Source organism: Podarcis raffonei, chromosome 10 (assembly GCF_027172205.1).
Source record: "Podarcis raffonei isolate rPodRaf1 chromosome 10, rPodRaf1.pri, whole genome shotgun sequence".
Classification (NCBI taxonomy): Eukaryota; Metazoa; Chordata; class Lepidosauria; order Squamata; family Lacertidae; genus Podarcis; species Podarcis raffonei.
In genome coordinates, this window is record NC_070611.1 from 53112384 (window position 1) to 53136787 (window position 24404).

The 24404-nt window shown below is 43.0% G+C and overlaps 2 protein-coding genes across 4 annotated transcripts in view; both read left to right on the forward strand.

Annotated features, from left to right (window-relative positions):
* Positions 1-24404, forward strand: part of SYCP3 (synaptonemal complex protein 3) — a 171808-nt gene that overhangs the window by 46440 nt on the left and 100964 nt on the right. The gene's annotated exons all lie outside the window — the stretch shown is intronic.
* On the forward strand, positions 5185-22651 carry WASHC3 (WASH complex subunit 3). 3 transcript variants are annotated; one of them, XM_053405945.1, is made up of 7 exons: positions 5185-5348; positions 7982-8080; positions 12310-12375; positions 12797-12928; positions 14062-14172; positions 20873-20937; positions 22506-22651. In XM_053405945.1, the coding sequence occupies exons 1-7, from the start codon at positions 5298-5300 to the stop codon at positions 22588-22590; spliced, it is 609 nt and encodes a 202-aa protein (XP_053261920.1). In that variant the 5' UTR covers positions 5185-5297; the 3' UTR covers positions 22591-22651. The 3 variants fall into 3 exon arrangements, with proteins under 3 accessions (XP_053261920.1, XP_053261921.1, XP_053261922.1); XM_053405946.1 differs by having other exon boundaries at positions 14065-14172; XM_053405947.1 differs by lacking the exon at positions 14062-14172.

Below are 24404 nucleotides of genomic sequence, written 5' to 3' on the forward strand. Positions count from 1 at the left end.
TTCGCTTTTATGTAGATCACAACTGCAAAAGTCAAGCAATGTTTCATTCTCATTTGAGTAAAAAAGGAGGGAAAGGTTTCTTACAAACTCAACTGACATGGCTGCAGACCAAAGCAAACAGACATTTTGACTAAATGATGTTCATTGTGTGTTTTCAATTAAGTTAAAATTGCCCTTTTCTAAGCAGAAGAGGCATATGTCAGTGTGTCATGACCATTCTGTTACACATTACAATTCTGATTCTATTGCTTGTTTGACTTGCTGCCACAAATATAAATCAACTACAAAAAAATACTGTGTATCTAAAACATAGACTGTGAGTATGTCTTTGTACAGAACTTAATGCTACTGGTGCCCACTAACTGGCATCCTCTTCAACACCCTGCCACCGGGTTACCATCTGTTGTTGGCTTGTATTCCGTGTATCCTTAGTCAAACAAAGGCTGGTATTATCTCACAACCTCTTCCACTGAAGCTTGGTGAACAATGTTAAAACACACAAACAGAAGCCATTCATCTTCTTAAAAGTATGAGACTGAGCATTCCTGTGTGGATCAGTCTTGGAAGATCTATTTATCTATATACCTCTATTGCACACAAAAATGAAAAAATGTTACATAATGTGCAGTACAGAAACATTTCACGTACAGTACATGGTTTCATTGCAAAATGAGATCATAGAATCAGAGTTGGAAGAAACCCTGAGGAGCATCTAGTCCAATCTCCTGCAATCTTGGCATATGCAGCTGTGCCATATGGGGATTGAACTTGCAACCATGCTCTAACCAACTGAGCTATCCAGGCAAGTGTTTATTTTAATATAAAAAATAGGGGGGAATTAAGTACAGATGAATAACATTAGGAGAAGCATGCCAGGGCTTTCCTTAGAATAATGCAGTAGTGAAATTATATACACATAAATAGCAAGTGTCCTCAGTTTCTCTCAAATGCCTAGGAATCCTCTTAAACCATATCCTCAAGGTGGTGGTAGAGAAACTGGCAATACAGTAGTCTGATCCTGAGGCAGGCTGAAATAATGCATTTGGGTCATATATTTTTGTGCTGAGCCCTAACCTTGTGGACTTCAGCCTCCTGGGAAGGTGAAGGGAGAACACTTTTAAGATGATGTCACGCAATGCAGCACCTTGTGTTAATATGAAGGTTTTCAAAATATTTATTGGGCAGTGCTTTCCATTGGAAAACTTAGTTCATTTGTGTGTGTGTGTTTGGGGGCGCGTTCCTGTAAATATCAGGACTATGAAACTTTGCAGTTAAAGCAAGGGGACTGCTTTTCGGGCTTTCTTTGTATGATCTCTGAATTACATTACATAAGAATTCTACTGGATCAGGCCAGAGGCCCACCTAGACCAGCATCCTGTTCTAACAATAGCCAGAGCATCAGAGTGTTCTCCCCTCTTACAGTTTCAAGCAACTAGTATTGAGAAGAATACTGCCTCCATGAAACCTGATCCTCTTTTAAAGCCATGCAAGTTGGTGACCATCACAGACAGCAATGATAGGAGTTGAAAAACCAGATCATACAATATTTGTGCAAATCATGAGCAGTCTAGCTATCCTGAAGGACTGGAAAAGTGGACAGTCTTAAATCCTGATTTGAAGTCAGGCTCACCCAGATCGATGGGGCTTATGACCACAGAAACAGAATTAACAAAACCAGGATCCATAAGGAACTAATTCAGAGCAATTCTATGCATGTTTGCTCAGGCATATGTCCTGTTGTGCTAGGAGGATCTTACACCCAGCTAAATTAGGACTGTATAGGTCTGCAGTATCAGTCCCTTTTTAAGAACTTTTATCCCAGATATATTTTCTTCTTCACTTACATTAAGTGGTGTGTATAATTTTATTTAAGAATTTATAAATAATATTGTCTGATGACAATGCTGATCCTCAAAAGCAGTCTTGTCAGAATGTTTTTTGAATACACAAACTTGGAGAACTTCATGGGAAATTGGGGGGGGGCTACTTTCTGACCTTTTCAGCTGTTCACTGAACTACTTTAGTAAACACAGTTGTTGCCTCATGGAGGATCAGGTGACACCATGTCTGGAAATTGCCTTGGATCAGCTTTTTCGTTCTGTGTAACTTGCTGCTTGGTTGTATAGTTGTTTTGACTTCTATGCTGATTATTAAGAGAGCACACTGGGAATTGTTACAGTGGTTTATATGAATGTCATGTGCTCATATAAATGTAAGTCAGAGCTTTGGTTGTTTGCCTGGTTATTTTGATTACTGATAATTAAAGTGAGCTGTTGTAGAGGAAAGGACTTTTTGTTTAATCTGAGGGAACTGGGGCCACAGAGTATTATTATCAATAATGCAATTATCCTTTTATGACACAAACTCAATCAAGTCTTCCTGATACTTTTTCATTGTTTTCCCTGGGGATGGAGACACAGCTTGTGATCTTTCTGCAGACATGGGCTTTGCATTTCCATTTGGCTAAACTCCATGGAAGGCTGACTCCCTCCTTTCCTCACACATACTAATGTTCATCTTTAACTTGCTTTCTTTTTAAAGTTGTTCTGCAACTGAACTGCCACCCTTTGGTGGGAAAAATAATAATTTGACTGGCCCCGAGTTCTTTAGTTGCTACCATTTCCCCACCTCCTGTGCCTTTATAGATTTTCAAGTACAGTCATACCTCGGGATAAATGTGCTTCAAGTTAAGTATTTTCGGGTTGTGCTCCGCAGCAACCCGGAAGTAACAGAGCGCATTACTTCTGGGTTTCTCCGTGCATGCGTTCGCTTCAGGATGCGAACGCGGCTCCAGAACGGTACCACTGTATTAACTAGAAGGTTGGTGGTTCAAGCCCACCCAGGGATAGCTATAGGCAGGATTCTGGCCTTGCAGGGGATTGAGCTAGACCTCAGGGTCACTTCCAACTCTATGATTCTATGTTGCAGGTATGGGGAACCTTTGGCCCTCCTGTTGTTGCTGAACATCAGGCAATTGGCTGTGCTTGCTGGGGCGGTCAGGAGTTGCTCAACAACATAAAAGGTAAAGGTACCCCTGCCCGTACGGGCCAGTCATGTCCGACTCTAGGGTTGTGCGCTCATCTCACTTAAGAGGCCGGGAGCCAGCGCTGTCCGAAGACACTTCTGGGTCACGTGGCCAGCGTGACGAAGCTGCTCTGGCGAGCCAGCACCAGCGCAGCACACGGAAACGCCGTTTAGCTTCCCGCTATAAAGCGGTACCTATTTATCTACTTGCACTTGGGGGTGCTTTCGAACTGCTAGGTGGGCAGGAGCTGGGACCAAAAGACGGGAGCTCACCCCGCCGCGGGGATTTGAACCGCCGACCATCGGCAAGTCCTAGGCACTGAGATTTTACCCACAGCGCCACCCGCGTCCAGCTCAACAACATATTGAGAGCCTAAGATCACCCACACCTGTACTAGGCCAACAGCCCACTTTAATCCACTCTAGTTGGATAAATCTACATAAAGCATAATAATTGTCCAAACCTATAAAGTTCCAATACATGCTTGAATCCTTTCCACAAAATAGTCTGGAAGCACCACCTATCTGAGCATTTTTTAGCCCTGCAGAACACCCTCCCACCAGATGTCGAGGCAATAAACAACTATCTGACTTTTAGAAGACATCTGAAGGCAGCCCTGTTTAGGAAAGTTTTTAATGTTTGATCTTTTATTGTGTTTTTAATATCCTGTTGGAAGCTGCCCAGAGTGGCTGGGGAGGCCCAGCCAGATAGGCGGGGGTATAAGTAATAAATAATAATAATAATAATAATAATAATTATTATTATTATTATTATTATTTCCTGCCAACCTAGCAGTTCAAAAGCATGCCAATGTAAGTAGATAAATCACTGTGGTGGGAAGGTAAATGGCGTTTCCATGCGCTCTGGCGCTCATCACGGTCCTCCGTGCGCCAGTAGTGGTTTAGTCATGCTGGCCACATGACCCGGAAAACTGTGGATGAACGCCGGCTCCCTTGACCTGAAAGCAAGATGAGCGGCGCAACCCCATAGTCGCCTTTGACTGGACTTAACTGTCCAGGGGTCCTTTACCTTTTACCTTTATTATTATTATTAAATATATAAATAAAAGCAGCTGAGTATGGTTCCTATTGAATTTAACACATTTGGTCTCAGCTCCTGTTCAGGGATATTTGAACCTTGATGGTTAGTATAGTAGGAATTCCCAGCTGACCATCTCTCGCTGTATTATTTGTAGGCCAAGAGGCTGGCTTCCCACACGTTGCAGAGCAGATGCATGAGCTGTTAGTGTTGTCCTTGTTTTTTGCAGTAAAAAAAAAAAAGACTGATGTTTTGCAAAATTCTTGTTAGCCAACTTAAAAAAAGAAAAAAGCGCTACACATGACTAATTTTAAACGGCTCATTGTGCGATTTTGAATATTGTCCATATGTTCCAAATGACCATAGGCATCCTAATCCTAAACAAGTTTACCTGCCACTAAGTTTAAGAAGATATCTGAAGAAGTGTGCATGCACACGAAAGCTTATACCAAGAACAAACTTAGTTGGTCTCTGATGTGCTACTGGACAATTTTTTTAATTTTTATATTTCGATTGTACGAAGTGCGCTCGGGAGGACAACTGTTTCCTCCAACCTGGAACCATGGGCGTAGCCAAGGGGGGACAGGGAGGGGCGGCTGCCCCACTCCCTAAATCAATAAAAATACATAGTAAACTGAGGGCCTGTCCCCCTAAAAAAAATCCTGACTACATCCATGCAACCTGGGACATTCCATTCCTATGGGTTTGCACTGAGTTTTGTTGTTGACGCCTCTCATGCCAAATATCAGAGCAATGTACCAACAACATTACAAAAGAGACAAAATACCAATAAAAACACGATAGATTCCAAAAAAATCTACCTCCTTTTCGAAATGAGTACGATTCCCCACCCCACCCCCTGCTCCGAGTGGGACAAAAAAACAACAACAGAGAGCGCGCGCGCAAAATTTGCATTAATAGATCATTCAGGTGTTGTAAATCTGACTAACTAATGAGAACGGAGAGAAAACAGTCCACGCCCCACTTTCAGGACGAGGTTCGGTTTGCCAGAGCTCACCATTCGGTCTTCCTGTGGGGAGAACTACAAGCCCCATGATGCAACGCGGCCTCTCCTGCCTTCCCGTATTGCCGCTCCGCAGGCGGAGGGCGGGGTCGCGGAGCGGCAAGTCGGGAATCGCTTCCGGTGCGAGGGGTCGCGAGGGGTTCCCTGCCTGAGAGGCTGCTTTTCTCCCCAGTGAGGTCTCTTTTGGCGCCTGCGAGTGGCCGCTTGAGGATGGATGAGGACGGGCTGCCCCTCGTAGGCTCCGGCATCGACCTGACCAAGGTACAGGCGGCGCCAGGTTGCTGGCGTTGCTCCCTGAGGCCGGCGCCAGGTCCCCAGGGAGCGAAGGAGGCAACTTCCCCCTGGAGGATTCTCTCCCCCCTCCGTCATCTCTTAAAAAGAGAAGCTGACAAGCTCTGTGAATCGGGGCTGCTGCTTTTGCCCTTACAGGGCTCCTCCTGGACCTCTGGCGGGCAGAAGTTCGCCAGGAGAAGCTGCGCTCCTTCGCCTGTGGTGTCGTATTTTTATTAAAGATGCAGAAACTATGCGGGTGGGGAGGTGGGAGCGCGGGTAGGGCAACCTCTAAGGAAGCACAAGTCTATGGAGGCTGAGGGTGAGAGAAGAGGGCGGTTGCCAGGAACTGGGGGGCGGAGGGTGTCCTCACTGGAGTCAAAAGTGGCTTAGCTTCCTCTGCCATTCGTCTCCTCTGGGAACCAGTTGAGTGAAAAAACAATCCAGTCTGGGCCTCCTTCGTGGAAGTTACAAGAGGCTTGCATAGCAAACATATATTCTGTTCCCTTATATGCCAGTTTGTTAACAGGTAGTAGCAACCACTGGTCATCTGACCCACCCTGAGTAGCCAAGTCTTGAAGGTTTCCAAAACATCTTGAACAAATAGCATTTTTTAGTCCTTGATAATCAAGCATCCCTCTGAATTGGTTGTTTGCTCTTCCATGCCCTACTTTCCTCCATCCATAAGATTGCCATTTTAAACCATGTCCCTTTTTTCATTTTTAACTCATTTGACCAGGCCTTCCTGCACTGTAGTCAATTTTGGAGGTTGTTTTTTTCCCCTTCTGGCTCTGATTCACTCGTGAGTGCAATTGTTCTGGAGCAGGCTTGATAACCCATGTAGCATATTGGAACTTGCTCAGTCCCAATTCCTCTGGGGAAACTTAAATAGCTACACTGCAATACTTATTTGGAAAATAAGGCAAAACAAATTAATGGGTCCGGAAGGTTGCAGGAGCAGCATGAGCTGAATTTCTCAATGTGTGCTTGCAACTCATCCAACCCTAATGTAATGCAAGTTTGATTCCATAAATCATTGACTTCCAAGCTGTGTTCTGGAAAATCCAAAATGTGTTGTTGGACCAGGACCAGGGAGACCCAGGTTAAAATCCCCACCAGCCATTAAGTTCCTTGGGTGATCTTGAGCCAGTCACTCTCTCAATCTAAACGTCATCACAGTGTTGTTCTGAGGATGAAATGGGTGGTGATGGTTGCATGCTATTCTGCATGCCAAAATGTAATAAACCCTTGCCTCAGATACTGCATGAAATCAATAATGGCAGATAAAGTTCCCTGGCAGACAGTTTGTCAGATCTGCCAATCTTCTTTTGCAGTATGCCAGTGCTCTGCATGAACCTGTTGTATTCCCCTAAAACAGGTCTTGTATTCTACTACAGCAGACACCCCGGTAGCACTTCCTTGGCAGATGACAAGCCAGTGGTTCCTTGAAAGCAGGAAGCTTCAAAATCACAAGGGAGTAAACTTAGTGAAATATAATCCAATGACAGTAGCAAGCAGGTGCTGCAGGTAAAATGGGGAGAACTCTGCAACACTCCATAAGAAAATCCACTGTTAGATTTCTGCTGTGGCAACACATTGCACTTTGATCATGTATGCAGGATCCAGTAGTCCCTAGGATGACATTTTTCCATGCCAGACACCATACTGGAAGATGCATGATACTTACAAAAAAGAAATGCCACACTTACTGGAAAGATAAATTCCTTTCTGACTTTCATAGATAACTCCTGAAGCATCTGATTTAACATATCTCCATGAGCTGTCACTGAAATATTTCATCATAAATGCCTGTTGTAAAAATTTTACTGGTTGATTCATAGATAAAGCCATGACTTGGTGGCTGTTGTGGATTTGCAGTAGGATAGTGATGATGATGATGATGATGATGATGATGGAAGTGCTTTTTAGGCTAGCCCATGCCCTCACAAATGACTATAAAAATAAGATTGTCAAAGAAACTGTTTAATATACTTCCAAAATCCTTCCACTACCTTTTTCAGAATGTGAGACTTGCAGCCCCTGCATATTCATACTTACTCAGAAGTAAGTCCCACTGAATTTGATGGTATTGGCTCAGAGATAGCAGCGCAACCTTAATCTGTTCTGTTTTACATTTGTAGTCTGTCCCATTCTTGTAGATGAGCGTTAAGGAGCCTGTGGTCCTCCACGTGTTGTTGGACTCATGCTCCCATCATCCCTGACAGCTGGTTATGATTGGTGAGGCTGATGGGAACTGAAGTCTCAACAACATCTGGAGGTTTTCCATCCCTGTTTTAGAACTACCACGTTTACATATTTGAATCTGTGACTCAGATGGAAAACCATATGCCCATCCAGTTTGCATATGTTCCAAAACTGGGAAGAACTGCAAGCATGATAGAGCACAGGATTACACTTTTATGTGACTTGCATAACTTGAAGCATTGATCTGAAAATAATAAATTGGATTTCAGCATATCCGTAGCAAAAGTGCAGCAGATATTTGTATTCAAACATTGGACAGGGGTGCTGGGAGCCACTTTGCTCAGTTTTATCATCATATAGGTTTTGGGTGTTACAGAATGAGCCTTGCTATTGTTGAATTTGTGCTTTGTACAATGCAGGTTCCTGCCATCCAGCAGAAGAGAACAGTGGCATTTCTAAACCAGTTTGTGGTTCATACAGTTCAGTTCCTTAACCGATTTTCCACTGTTTGTGAAGAGGTAAGTAAGTATACACTGTACTACCTTGGGGAAGGGGGTGGGTGCATGTTGCAGTCAGGATTTGTATTGTTGGCTAATAGTCTGCTGTGTGGTGCACAAATCCATTCCCTCTGACGAATTTTTTAAGACATAGTTAAAATACAGGGTTCATTACTGCTAACTAAGAGATGGTGCTTTGAAAGTTCAGTAACTCTTCCTCTTCAAGGAGGAAAGAGACACTGGCTGGAAAGTACATGGGGTCCTTTAGCTTTTTAGGGTCTGACATGGTGCAGTAGATAGCACCAAGCATGGCTATCAGAGGCCCACATTCAAATAAGGAGCATAGGAAGCTGACTCAGGTCAGACGAGCCTTCGAGCCCAGTATTTTCCACTTTGATTGGCAGTCTTTCCCATCGCCTGCTACCTGCTTCTTCTAAGCAGAGATGCCATGACACGTTATCTACCACACAGCTATAGTCTCCTTGTTCTGCTGCGAAGCTCACTGGAAGGTCTTAAATCTCTAAATCATTCTAGGTTGTTGTGGTGTGTGTGTGTGTGTTTGTTTTTTGTTTGTTTAATACAAAGTATCCCAGACAGTTCATAATGTAATAAAAATTAAAACAGTACATAATTATTCATGTTCTATAGATATTTATGGATTGATTTTATTGTATTGTATATGCTGTAAGCTACCTTAATATATTTCCCAAAAGTGCAGATTATGTACTTCAGATAAATAAATAAATATCATAAAAACACCAACAATCAGATAAATAATTAAATAATTAAAAAGGGACCTCAGGAGAAAGGCTCAGACCAGGCGGACTTCCCTCTTCAGGGCATTGCATTGCCCAGGCACCACTCTAGAAAAGACTTGCCGTATTTTTCGCTCTATAAGATGCGCCAGACCATAAGACACACCTAGTTTTTGGAGGAGGAAAACAAGAAAAAAAATATTCTGAATCCCAGAAGCCAGAACAGCAAGAGGGATTGCTGCGCAGCGAAAGCAGCGCTCCCTCTTGCTGTTCTGGCTTCTGGGATAGCTGCGCAGCCTGCATTCGCTCCATAAGACGCACACACATTTCCCCTTACTTTTTAGGAGGAAAAAAGTGAGTCTTATAGAGCAAAAAATACGGTACCCCTTGTGGCCATCTGGCATTCTTCGTATGGCTGGGCCTCCACGTGAACAAGCCACAATGGCTATGTAGAACTTTCACCATTGGAGACTATGCCTCTGAAGGCCAGTTGCTGGGAATCCCAAGTGGGGAGAGTGCTCAGTTGCTCTCATGTCCTGCTTGCAAGCTTCCCATATGCATTTGGCTTGCCACTGCGAGAAAAAGATGCTGGACTGCACAGGCCCTTAACCTTCTCCAGCAGGCTCATCATATGTTCAAAGGTCAGACAGATTCAGAGGTAGAGGTGATTCTTCAGATCCACTTTGTCACAGCCTGGTGCCCTCCAGATCTTTTGGACTACAACTCCTTTCATCCCTGACCAGTGGTCATGTTGTCCGGGGCCAATAGGAGTTTGAATCCAACAACATCTGGAGGGTACCCTCTTGGGGAAGGCTACTTTAGATCCTAGGGTCCCAGGATCTATCCACCTACTAGGGCAATTGTGTTGATGAGACAAGAATAGGAAGTGTTCCGTACACTGATAAATGCCATAAGAATCCTGTTGTATAGAAATCAGCTTCCAGTGTTCCATCCTACTCAATGCACATCAACAAGAAATGGAAATTCATTGTCAGTAATTGGGGTCCCAGGGGGTATCTAGGCCCCCCAACCAGGTTTAGCCTTTCCCATTGCTTTATCTTCCACAAGTGAGTGTTTGCTATTCACCCATGTGGGGTAAAGTGAAGCAATGTTGTTGCAGACACTGTTGGATTTGAAGGTAAACCTGCCCTTGCACTGTGTGGCTTTGTCATCACTGATGGTGGAACAGGAGAGAGGCACCATCTGTCTCTGTGCATGATGCACCCTGCAGAAGTCCTTTCAATATGCAAGCCCTCCTTCATGCACCATTATTTATTTGTATTTTGACAAAATATTTCCAGACTGGCCTTTTCCAAGCAATCAGTATTGGTTGGCGCCAATAGGCCTTGCAGACTTACTTGCATTGCTACATTTAAATTTTAAGTCCTATCACCAGCTTCATCTAAAAAGGCACCATCATGAGGTTTTCTGATATATAAATGACTTCAGATAAATTGACTTTGAACAGCTAAAAACCAGATGGCTAGTTCTTTTTCTTTCTTTTTTATCCCAAAGTCTTGACAGCCCTAAATGCTTGTGTGTGGTCATTTTTTAAAAATGACATCCATTCCAAAGAACAAAGAGGCATCTATAAAGAAAGAGATGGAGACCAAAAAGGAAAAACAAAACCCCAAGCTCATCAACATCTGTGCTTCTTTGTCTCTATTATGTTGGCTGGTTGGCATATTTCTCAGGGTGTTAAAGATTTTGGCTCTAAGAGCCCAGCAAAAAGTTACTACCGTGCCAGGAGGCAGGGAGAAAAATGCTACAGATCTGCCAGCCAACACACTAGCCAAGGGTACAACACAGGCTGGTTGCATATGGCAGCAATTAGTTCAAGCCGCCATATCAGTTCTTAAGGCTTGGGCTTTTTTGCAAATCAGCTTGCATTTTAAAATAAGTCTTGCATAGCGTTTGGGGCATTGTGTCAGTTCACCTGACCTTTTATCAGATTTATTCCACTACTTCCAAATTGGATTACTATTTACGAGTAGGTCTGAATGCTTTAGTTGGAAGATGGTTTTATAATACTAATTGCTCAGGTTTCACTTGTTTTGTTGTGGAGGAGGTGGGTTAGGCTATTTTGATTGTGGCATGTCATGGGATTGTAATATAGCATTCCCCATCTAAAGATGAGCAGCAACTTTTGTTTATTAAATTGTTTCACTCTTATTCTACCCTTTTGCAAAAACTATATGGGGAGGTTTGTAGCATTTCCCCCTCCCAGTAGGCAGGTTTATTTAAAGGAGTAATTGTTCTGTTTACAACTTTCACATAGCCTTTCATCCCCAAATCTTTGAAATCAGTAGAGATACACACAACAATCTATATACGGTCAGAGTAAAATTCACGTGTTGATTTATAGTCCGGTCCATTTTCTCATTAATCTGCAATTTTTTATCAAAAAAATCTGTACAAAAATTCTTCTATATGCCAGGATTTAGCATTCTCTGACCACCAGTGCAAGGGCTATTACGCTAGTGTAGCAATGAAAATAAAGGGTGGGCAATACCAAATGCAGTGGAACAATTGTGCTAGCAGGAGCTTGTTGTGCAGCAGTTTGTTCAACAGGAAATATTAGTACTACAGCAGCAATCTGTTGCACAATCAGCAAAGAGAATCACAGTCATTTCCTGTACTTTCTCTTGGTTGAGCCATTCTTCTGGCACAAGTACACCACTAAGCAGTTTTAAATCAATGCGACATTGAATTCCTCTCACAATCTCAATATACACATTTCTGATTCTACTTTACCATAAAATGTGTATTTGTTTAAATATTTTGATACCTTTTGTGGTGAGAACTTTATTGCAAAATTTTGAGAACTGCAATCCAAAGGATAATTGTGTTGTGATCCACGTATTTGTTCTAGAGGTGTGAATTAGGTTAGTTCACTTTAAAAACTAACCAGTTCTGTATCCTATTGTGCAGCCCTTAACACATGACTCTTAAGGGTGCCCAGTTTTATCTTGTTCCTATTCAAGGGTTTAAGATTCATTTTACACAATACTATTACGTAATAATTTGAAATAAAGTCTATATGGCAGGCTCGTTCATAGACACTTCATTAATTGTCTGTCCAAAGCAAAAATTGCCTCCAGGCAGCCAATGACAGAATTTTTTTAAAAAGTTGTCCTTTTTAGGCCACAGGTGACAATCAGCTATTTCGGGGCAGATGGGCTGTTAAATGTTTTTGAGAGCTAGAAACTATTTACCAGGCTTCACTGTTGTATATGTACCAATTCTGGTAGCAATGAATTTTACAGCCTAATGTTATAATCAGCGGTTGATCTTGAGGTATTTTAGACCACCTGTGTGACAAGGCTTACAGGATCATCGTATAATGTGCCACATATTATCCTCCGAAAGAGTGAGGCAATAAGTATTTGGGGGGAGGGAGTGGAATGCTAAGTATTCCTGAGCAGGGAGGGCAGAGGAGAGAATTGCCAGTGAGTAAAAGTATGGAGTAATATATTTCACTTCCATCTTTCCCAGAAATTGTCAGCACTTTCCCTCCGTATTCAGCAGATTGAAACTACACTGAATATCTTGGATGCAAAGGTTTGTGCATGATATCTCTCTTCTTGCTCTTTGTAGTCTTGAGCACAAATTAAGGGACTTGCCTGTATAATTCCTAAAGTCCAGTTTTTATCTGAGCTACATTCGTCTTCAGGCAGAACTGAGTATATTTTTTCAGAATGTTGGAATGTAAATGGAAACAGATGGCAAACGGATATCTGTGATAAGGCAAAGAGGAGGTGAAGTTGTTGGGTGCAAGCAGGGCCCGAGTGATAAACACTTCACCCCCCTGCTGGCCAGAATTTTGTGACATGTTGGTTTGTCTTAATTAAGGTATTGCCTATTAGTGAATGTTGAGGCCTTGGTGAAAAATAGCATGTACTGGATGCTGACTAAACAGTTACAAGTTTTATATTCTCAATATTAAAATGTTGTCTGCTGTTCTTGGTGTTCCCATCTTCAGTTGTCTTCTATACCTGGGCTAGAAGATGTCAAGTTTGAAGTATCCAGCACCAGTGTCAACAGCGTTACAAATGGCCCTGTCCCACAAGTCTCAATAGATCCACAGTCAACAAATGTATCTCCTCAGCTGGAGGTAAAAGATTGAGCTCTTCCTGACTTGTTTTCCCCCTGCTTCTAGTTAGCCTTTCTAAAGCAAGCAATGACTTTGTTCACATGTGTCAGCGCTGCCCAAGGTCCCAGCTCACACAAGACCAACGCTGCTTCTTGCTCAAGTTTAAAAGTCTTTATTGAAGTTCAGTCTCATTTCCAGACGCGCAGCGCGCAACGCTACATCTATCCATCAGACCGTAGAAGTCCCATCTGAATCTCCTCCCCCCTGACACCAGCTTAAGATTCTAGCCTTACTCCACCTCTTCCTCTGTTCCTTCTTTCTCTGGGTCCTTCTGCTAGTCGGAGTCTCAGCCCTCCGAGATTCTTCTGACGCTGATTCTCCCGACTCCTCCCCCCCCCTCTTTCGGGCTTTAGGACCTGGCTCCCAATCCGGGTTTTCTGCTGTCCCGCGCTCCTCCACATTTGAACTTGGCGCGCGCGCGCAGCCTCCCACTTTCCTTCTGACCGTTACACTTGTGTCACTGCTCCCCCTTTCGGGGAGGCTAGCTGGACCTGGCCTTCCCTCCGTCTCCCCACTCCCCGATGGAGGAGAAGCTGGTCCTGACTCACGTGACTCTTCCCCCCCACTGTGCTCTGGTGGGGGAACTGGCCCTACTCCTCCGCTACTCCTTTGGGACTCCCCTCTGGTTCCTTGTTTATGGATCGTCCCCTCTGGGATTCGCCTCGCCCTTACCATGGGCGCCCCCTCCTGGGAATCTTCTGATTCGCTGGAGAAGCTCATGGAATCTCTCGGTCCACTGTCATATTCCCCTACGCTCCCCTCTGATTCCTCTCCTCCGCTCTCTATCTGCTCTCTCCCCTGCTCTTCTGCTCCTGAGCCTCTGACAACATGTGATTTGATTTGCTTCCCGCAGACCACAATCTGTAGTCAGGGTTTGCTCTTGGCTTACTGATTGTGGTTTGTTGGATCTGTGGTTTGGACATAATTCATAGCCAGGGATTGTGGTTTGTTTCATCCATGCACTAGAGAGGAGGAGCAAAACAATCCCAATCTGTGTGCTTGTGCTAAACTTAACCATGGTTTACCATGATATGTGAACTGAGTCAATGTCTGCACATGTTTAAAGATTGGCACATAATGTTTTCTCTTTATAGCAGAGCACTGGTCATGAGATGGGGCAACAGAAGACGGAAGGAGCCACAGAAAATATCATCACGGTAGCAAAGGATCCCCGCTATGCAAGATATCTCAAAATGGTTCAAGTGGTAAGATAGTTATTCATCAGGTTTCATCAGACACCAAATTTGTGTGTATTCTGTATCAAGCAGCCTTCGAAGTTAGCCCTTCTGGCTGTCCACTCTAACTTCTTTTTAACTAATCCTCTAACTTTTGATAAACTCCCTCTTCTGAAAGGGTATGTGATTCTGTTGGAATTGGTGGTGGTGGCTGTTGTCAATCAGTTCAGAACTCTGTTTCTCGCCTGATGTAGACCCTACTTACAATCATTTGTTGTATTTATTAATGTCTCTTTATCGTGATCTGAATGTGCGTTTGCTCTTTCAGTGTGATGACAATTCAAATCATCTATAACTAATGGCTTTCCATCTCTGAACTTCCCCATTTAATGTGTTTAGAGACCTCAGCAGCAGTTTCCGTGTTTGATGGCTCTGCGCCAGGCTTGATGGGAACAATATGTGTGAAAAGCCACTCAAGGATCAGTTTTGTTCCTTTTAGTTTGTTTCCACTGATGTCCAGCCAAACCAGTTAAATTGCTCAACATGTGATGGACCTTTGCATCTAGAACATGCTTGCAAATGAGCTCTTTGTAAGCAGGCCCTGGCTTCTTTCCATTCTGATTGAGCCTCCAAGCCAATTGTCTCATTAGCATTTCCTAACCTCCTGTTGATGAAAGGAATAGGAACAGAAGTCACTTTACTCTGAATTAAACAGTAGTAATAGAAAAGAAAATTCTGTGCCCAGAAAATTGCAGGTGAGCAGGCTGCTATTGTGCTTGTGTCTTGCTTGTGGGCTTCGAAAAAGCATTTGTTGGCCGCTGTGAGAACAGGATGCTGGACTAGGTGGCCCACAGACCTGCTTCACTAGGCTCTTCTTCTGTTCTTAATAAAAATTATGTGAAAAGGCAAGACTACGCCATTCACATTTTTTTCTAGAAATAAGAGACAAAGGTATTCTGAATTTCTATGGATTAGAGAAAGCAGGAGCGAATGATTCTCTGTGAGAGTGCAAAGCCATTCAGTATTCTTATTCCACAAAGGTGTTTAGTGGGACAAGGGAGAGGCACATGCCCATATTTTCCTTAGCTGGAGCATAACATGGAAATAACTCTTCACACATTTTCCTAAGAGATGCTTTTTAGCCATGGCACCATGCAATTGGTCTTATTTTAACCAGCTATTGGCAAACTTGCCCCCCCTCCATCTTTGGACCATGCTGTGCAGCCTTCCTGAAATTAAAATGGAACTAATGGCTTGATTTCCTTGCTTGTGCCCAACGGTTGCTGTTGAGTCAGGCTTCAATACAAAGCGTTCAGATTCATATAGTTGTTAGGATATTCCACCAGACCTCTTTTGCTGGCCTGAACATTTTCCTGTGAATTGGGAGTGGCAAACTGGCGTTGTGTGGCTAGATAATTACCAGTGCACTTGGAAAGACTGATGTGGTGGCTGAAAGGAGAGTGTTTGGCTGATGGTTCACTCTAATGTCCTTTTTTTGGTGATGGGATTTGTGCTGGGGGTGGGTGGGGAAGACAGCTTTCTGCTCCCTCTCACACACACCCCCTTTTAGAATCTTAACCACATTATTTGAAATCTACCCTTCTTCTGTAGAAAGGCTTCTTCTATATATGCCCCCTCCTCTTAGGTACAGCATATGAATGAGATGTTGGGCTGTTGAGGAGCACAGTAGTTTTATGTATATGTTACAGATGCATCGGGAAGCACAGCTTTACCCAAGTAAAGCTACACATGAATTTCGGAGCCACAAAAAAGTGAGGAAAGCAGGCATGCACATGGTTTGTATTTCTTCTTTAGGAACATATAAGAAGTGCTTTATATGAGATCAGGTTACCTGTATGAAGTAAGAAAAGTGGGCAGAGATTAGTTTTTCTCCCTCTCATAATACTAGAATCCATGGCCATCCAGTGAGAAGCTGAACGTTGGAAGATTCAGGAAAGACAAACGAAAGGATGTCTTCAGACAGAACAGAGTTACGCAGTATAATTTGCTCTCATGGGATGTAGTGATGGCCTCCAACTTGGAATAGTTTTTAAAGTGGATTAGACAAATTCCCGGAGGATAAAGTGATCGTTGGCTACTACCCATGATGGCTGTCTGCTATTTCTAGTGTCAAAGGTTGCTGGGAATCAGAAAGTGGACGAGTTCTGTCACGCTTCCTCTTCTCCTAGGCTTCTGGTTGGCCACTGCAAGAACAGGATGCTCACCTAGCTGGACCTTTGGTGTGATCCAGCAGGGTCCTTACATTATTATCTGGCCCAGTGTTATCTACTTCAGCTGGCTCAGGCTTTTCACTTCATCTGCTGCCTGGTTGTTTGTTGTTTGTTTGTGATATAAGGGGCTGGACCTGGGACATTCCACATCCCAACTTGTGAGTTCTGACATTGAGCTAAGGCTCCTCCCTTCCTTTGTGAGATCCAAATGTCTTCCAAGTGAGCTTTCTTAGTTTCATCTTCTGAAGCTACAGGAGGGTTGGGAAAACCAGTGATGTGAGTTACTCACAGTTCAGCTTTTCTTGCTTTTTTTGTAATGTTTGAAACAGTATTCTGTTCAAAGCTGAGGGTGCTAGTTCTCATGCCAGTCATGCCAGTGACACCCTCTATGTATCCTCCATATAGACAGCACTGTCAAGAGGTTGTAGAGGAGCAAGTTAATTTTGGGCTGGCTTGAACAGAAATTTCTTTGTGGGAAAGTGGCAAAAAAGTCTAACAAACATGGACCAGCAGAACTTTGTTTTTTCCTTTCTCCTCCTGTGAAGGGGCTGCATTTTAATGTTTTAATGTTGTATTTTAATCTTGTTTTTAAGTTGCATTTTAATCAACTTGTTTTTATTATTGGTTTTTAGCCGCCCTGAGCCCGGTCTTGGCTGGGGAGGGCAGGGTATAAATAAAATTTATTTATTTATTTATTTATTTATTTATTTATTTATTTGTGGCCCCAATCCAAGTTAGTTAGGCGTAGTTAAGCCAACGCACCTGATTCTGTGTTGGAATGTAGCCTTATAGCATAGCTGTGAGATTTAAGGGCAGCTTCTTCCACCCCCGTAGAGCTTGAGTTTAGGCTTCTTGTATGCAAGTTAGGAGCTGCAGGTAAGCCACTATGGAGATGAATATATCCTGACCTGGTAGCCTAGGAATTGGGACAACCCAGCTATAAAGATTGAAGCAATATCAACGATGGCAAAAATCCATGAGAAGCAAATTGCTTCAGTGGGTGTAACGGGTTCAAATGTTTGGTGGAAACATCAGAAAACAAAGAGAATAAAAATTGTAGCAGTAAGCAAGCCAGTTCTGACCCTTAAGACAGATAAGCTTTCTCTTAAATTGCGAGGGAACACTGATTCTCAAGTTAAAGGTGGGTCTGGAAGTAAATGATCTTCCATTTGGGACAACTACTCCACCTGTTTCATAAAACCCTAAGCTGACTGTTTATAGGCCTCCAGGATATGGTTTTAAATTCCTCTCGCATTAGTTATGTAATACAGCTTGTGTTTTTTATTTGATTATAAATCATTTTAGTGCCGTATGTATGTTAGATAAAGTTTTTGGCAAGTAAAAAACCTCTACTGCATCAAAGCATAGGTATGTAGGTGTGGGTCTCATCTTCTCAATTTCTTACTTCATATTTCCCATGACACTTTCTGGGGTTGAATCTTAGGTGATAAACTTTCAATTCTTCTCTCCCCCGCCCCCCACGCCAGTCCAGCAATTATTAAAAGCTCTGAAATGGGAAGAAAATATTGGGGGAGGGGTGTAGCTCACTTGCTTTGCATGCAGAAGGTCACAGGTTCAATTCCTGCTATCTCTAGGAAGGAGTGGGAACATCCCCTGCATGAAACCATAGGGAGCTGCTACCAGTCAGTGCAGGCAATACCAGGCTATATACACAAATGGTTTGGCTCAATATAAGGAGGCTTTTTCTGTTCCTATGACACTTGCAAGGTGACATAAACCGGGGTATGATCTATCCAGCATACAGTTTGATGGAGACCTCTGAAACAGAAAACTTTATGTAAGATGGTTCCCCTCTACTACAATCTTGCATAGCTTTTTCAGCTGCAGTTCTTACATGCTATTCTGTTTCCTGGCTAACAGTTGTTTGCTATTTCTTCCATTGGCCTTTTTTCATATTTATAATAATTGTTCCCATTGTAAGATACAAAACGTTCTGGATAACAGAATCCTCAACACGTCCCGCCCCCCTAAAAAAAAAATCTAACTTCCATACTTTGGGTTACATTTTCCATATGGCATATGGTAAGTCCCAGTTATAAAAGATCTGTGTGACTCCTGGTAATTACAGTTCTGTAGATCCCCACTATTAAACTGCTGAGTTTAATTGTTTTTATTGGAGATAGCCAGTTTATATAAAGGTGGGGGGAAGCCCCAAATACAGATGCACACAGGAAAATATTAATCACCGAATTAGCATCACTATTGCTCTGCCAGCCTTAACCACTCTCTCCACTTTCATGTGTGGCGCTAGTACAGACACGCTTCTCTGAAACACCCGCCATGGCTCCTTTCTCCTTACCTTGGCCAAAGTACATTTGTTCGATGCCAAAACCAACCACGCACTACTGTTCACTTAGAGTTTGAGGTCTCTCACGTCCTTTTCAGACCTCCAGTAGACCTTGGAACTCAGAAATTGGACTCTCTTTTTTTCGTTTTTGACCTTTTGCATCAATGATGGCAAAGCAACAAGTTCTCTTTGAGCCTCAGTGGCAGGAACACAGGAGCCAATTCTGTTAGAACACCCCTAGCAGAGAGTTTGGACTTTCACAAACTGTTCTCTAGGATCCTACAAGAAAATATGAAGGGAAGATGTTTGAGACTTGGGGAAATGGACCACAAGTAGTGGGAGAGCTTGCATTGAAAGGTCATTTTCATATGCATAGTTGTCTAAAACTTACTTTTGTGCTAGCCCAAATTTAAATGTTGATCTTGTGATGCTAGATTTGGAGAAGTCTGCTGAGAAGCCTCCTGTTGTTATCAAGAAAGTGCTGAGGGGAGCTGCAGGAGAGTACCATAGTACAAATTGCAAGATGAATAAAGCTATTTTTCTGAAATTTCACAAAAATAAAAATAGCAGTTCAGTTGATGGATGGAATTAACTGCTAGCCCAGCAGGTGGGAAGTCAGTCTGGAGGTGTTTAAACAGAAAAAAACATGAATAATAATAATAATAATAACCCATCCATTTATACCCCACTTTGGATTACCCCAGCCACAAAAGCTTGGTAGCCTAATACCTGTACATATGACCTAGGTAGAAGATAGGTCACAACCTCTACACCTTCCAGCAACATCAGCTAAGCAGTTTTATTGGAAAGGACAGTTTCATTACGTGTCCCTTTATAAAAGTGGTTTCCTGTTAGTAGGATTATGACGTGATCCCACCTCTGCATGTTGTGATTTTGGAATCATAATGGCTGATCCCAGTTTCCAGTTGCTGCAAGCAAACTGATGAGAAGAACTGCACGGGTAGAGATATATCCCGGGCAAAGAATGGTCACAGATATTCAAAAGGTCCAGGACCTGGCCACTGTACTACACATGTTAGTCCTGTTCTTTACTGGTTAAAGAAGAGGCTGAGAGCAATGTGCAGAGCTTGAACGTTGGTCCGCCATCGCTGCAGCCATTTCTTTTTCTCCTTCCTGTATCCAGGATTTCTTTGACTCCACTGCCGTGATCACCTTTCCTAACTCCAGATATTTTTACACTGATAACTTGGACTGGTGTTTGAGCATAATTTATTTAGTGCTTGGACTGCATTGCTGACCATCTCTTGCATCTGTTTGTGGGGCAATGGAGAATTCAAGAAAGAGCCCTGCTGGATCGGACAGAACGCCTGTCTCATTCAGCCTTGTACTCCTGCAGTGGGAATGGAAGCACAAGACCAGTAGCATGCTTCCACTCACGGAACTGGCATTCAGAGGCATGCTGCTTCTAACCTTGGAGGCGATATAGCCATTGTGATCAGTCCATAAATTTGTCTAATCCCCATTAAAAGTCATCCAAGGTGATCGCCATCATTGCATCTTGTGGAGGGGATTCCATCATTTACTTTTGTTTAGTGAAAAGAAATACTTCCTTTTGTTCATCCTGAATCTCCCACCATTCAGTTTCACTGAATGACTCTGAGTTCTAGTATTATTGGGGGAGGGCATTTTCCATCCACTTGATCTGCATCATGCATAATTTGGTTCACCTTTAACCCCTCCCTCCCCCCAATTTTTCTAAACAAAAAAGCCCAAATCTTGCCTCATAGGGGAGCTGCTCCAGCCCCTTGATTGTTTTGGTTGCCCTTTTCTGTACCTTTTTCAGCTTGACAGTGTCCCTTTTTGAGGAGGGAGAAACTCGCATGGACATTGCAGACACGTAAGAGATATTCCACAGCAACAAACTTCTCTAGGTGTTTGAAAATGAAAGAAAATGGTATGCTAGCTGCAGCCTCTGAAGTAAACCAAAGTTATTCAGAAATGTAATTCGGTTTTTCAACAACTTCTACTCCCAAACTTTCTATAGGAGCAGCCATAGGAAATGTGGCCTTCGATAACCTTCCTGCTGTCAACAAAATCAGTTTCTCAGATCAGAGCTTTTCCCCTTAACATTTTTGTGTTTGCTCTTTATTCATTAAAACGCTGCGATTTTGATGGGACTCCCTTATACAGTGCTTTTCTAGACTTTTATCATTCTTTTTCCCCTCCGTAGGGTGTTCCTGTAATGGCAATAAGAAACAAAATGATTTCTGAAGGATTGAATCCGGATCTTCTTGAGTAAGTGACAACTACTTGCATATTATGTGTGCAGAGACAGGACAGAGTTGGCGCTTGCAATGGGGGATAGAAATGTGTATCTTGGTCATTTGGAAGCTTCAGAAAAAATCTAATTTGAAATAAACTTGCAAGGCTGAACAAGCTACACCCAAAACATCGTGCAAAGGAGATTGTTCCATCAGTGCAAGCATTTCTGCTTCCCTGACGGAACAATCTTCTGAATTCCACCTTAATTCTTTCCCAATCGGGTTTTAGTTAAGGCTATCCCCACCCCCTAAGCAGCAGGATTACCTCCCCCACTGAACACTTCTAATGGCTTGAGGATAATATCTTACTTTTTTCTAGACAGTAGCCATAGTTAAGCATGGCTGGGTGTTTTCCACTGTTGGTGATAGAACAGCTAATACATGCAGGTCCACCTCTTTATTGCCAGCATTTTAAAGGAGAATAGATAAAATTTTAGAGATTTGTTTTACTATCAACAGAGAGAAAAAAGAATTGGCTCACATATTTGGGATTGAAACCCAACAGAAGCTTCAGTTCCTTGTCAACAGAAGAGCTACAGGTAGCCTGATCCCAAAATTTAACTGTGCTGCCTATAATAAAAGCGAAGGATGAGGCATACCTATTGATTTTCATAACCCATGGTGTTCAAGAAAGATTCTCTGGTGCATAAGTTCTGGATTCCTAAATCAATGTTCTCATACATAATGAAACGGTATAACCCCATCTTAGAACATACCCACAATCCTAGGATTCTGACTTCTGAATACATATCCTGACCAGCCCCTAAGCTGCCCACACTTCTTCCTGGCTCCCCACATCAGTAATGTTACAGGGGCCACGGCAAGCTCTAATAGGACTCTGTATCCCTTTCACTAACACCAGTAGGGCTAGGACCTGTCCTTGAGAGAGTGTCTTGGACTTTTACAATTGATTGGTCTATTATCACTGCATGTGCAGATAACCCTACAGGCTGAGAAGTGTTGTCCTGCATGATGTACTAATAACTACAGCAACAGTACTTGGCCTTTATGTTGTGCTTTTGGGGTGTTCAAAGAGCTTTGCATCCATTCTCAGTCATCTTTAGAGCAACCCTATAAAGTTGGCCAATAATATCACGCCACTGCAACAGAAGAGCAGCTGAAAGCTACCTCAGTGAGCTAAACGAGATTTGAATGGGACATCCCCACCTCACTTCCAAGGTTTTCTGGATTTTGCATCCAAAGAGAGATCTCTGAAATTATACCCCCTTCCTATGGGAAACTAGTCTGCTGCAGTACAAACACAACCTGCCTACCTAGGAACTTGTCAGTCGACTTCATATCGGTAATGATGTAGGCACTGCCTATGAAAGCCCAGAGTAAACCTCTGAAGTCTGTAAGGTTACGAAGCACGTTTTGCTGCTGCATAACAACACAACTGCTCTTCTGAAAGTAGCTGCAGCATTGACACTTAACATGTCTTCTAGCGTTGCACGTGGTCATAGAATCATAGAGTTGGGAGGGACCCCTGAGGGTCATCTAGTCCAACCCCCTAAGTTGTGTCTTCTTATCTTTCTCTTGCAGGACACCAGATGCTGCAGTGCCTACCTGGGGAAGTGAGGCAAATGCAGAAGACAGTTCTGACAGTGAATCCTCATTTAGTGACTGACCGCGCTGATCCAGGTGCATTTTTCCTTAAGAGCCCTCTTCGCAAGTGCTTGTGTACAAAACTTAAATCTGAAAGATTTCCTGATAGCTTGAGCCATAGAAAGTATTCTTCTTTAAAGGAATTGCTACTTTGCACTGGGGTCTTTGCATCGTCTTCCTCAGAGTTTTGAATGAAGGCCCAGTCTGTCCTGAAGGGACTGACAAGATGTGCTGTTACTTACGACATGATGGCCCTGATCTATTGTTCCAAGGAAGCTCAGGGTAAACTTGGGGCAGGTGGGAGAGTAAGTAGACCATGCAAGCACGGCAGGTGGGAACAAGTGTACCAGCTCTGTCACTTTCACCCTCCACAAGTTCTGCGGATGACCAACTCTAGCGGGGAGCCTCCTGCATTTGTGGATTTGTGTACATTCCCTGTGCCACGTAGAACCCTGATCTTCCTACACTGCAAGGAGATGGGTGCCCTCTTATTCATGGAGGGGGATCGGGACAGAGAGCAGAGCTAGCGTGCTCATTCTTGCTCTCTCCACTGGCTTTTCTGCTTATTTGTGAGTAAGGCACCCGAGAACAGCTTTGCATTTCTGATGAAGCCAAGGTGTTTCTTTGGACAATACCTACAGCCTTTTAGATTACCTCTTTATGACTGGATTCCACTACCCCTCCCTTCCTGGTAACTGTCTATATTCAGAATGCTGCTAATGCTGTTTCCTACACTGCTTTTCTTTTTAATCCTCCAGTATCGAATGAGAATTGAAAGCACCAATTGCTTGCTGCATTGGGATAAGCACAAATATTCTATTTGTCCCAGTGGTCTAAGAGCTGTGGGTATGAAGGGCAATGACAGAAAGACTGAGGGTGGAAGACGGTGGCTCTTTCCACGAGCATCTCACACAAATCACACAGCATTGCTGCTACACCCCACCCAAGTTTTTTTTCCAGTGGAGATCCCGTACTAGGCACGTGCAAATCTTAAGGTAGCTCAGCGGCAAAATTTTTGTGTATTGTATCACTGCCATTGTAGTCAGCAAGCAACTTCTGTGAGTTATGTCTTGTTTAGAATGTCACTCATAATTATTATAGTGCACTCAAGAAATAAAAGTCCAGGTTACTTAGGAGAGTAGAACTTTAAATTCTGATGGGAAAGTTATTTTCTGATAAGGTTTTTTAATGCAATAGCAAAGACTTCCATGGCTTACAATTTTGAAAGATAGCTAAAACTAGCAAGGAGATCATCTTGTTTTCAAAAGCTTATTCAGGAAAGCAACACTCACAGAACCTGAGACCTACCATTTATTTCAAAGCATGAGTTGCCTTATAGAGGGATCTGATTAAAAAGAAGGGGCAGCCCAGTCTTAAATGAAAAACAGTCTTTTAAGATCAAAATGCAATAGTACGTTACAAGACTGCATAAACTTTCAGAGGTCCTTTTTTGTGCAAGATTGGCTTGCATCGCTGCCTGTGAATTTCACTAGTGATGTTAAGGACCACTTCACTTTATGGATTTAGAGCATTTCTTAAGTGCGCACACAGTGTACACTAAAATACTCAAAAAAGAACGCTAATGCCCTTCCACCCCATATATGCATAGCAGGGATCTGCAGTTGTCCGTGACCTCCCAGTGTGGCGTAGAGAGGTGTAAACTGGCCCTCAGCTTTTGTCCTTCACTTTTTCTCCCAGCCCACCAGTGTTTTCTCACACTACCATTCTGAATTTGCTGCACATGTGCTAGCGCCGTTGTGCTTTCAGCAAATGCCAGGATAGCCATTTATACATCAAAATCAGATCTGAGTATGAGCCAAGAAAGGCCGGGGATGC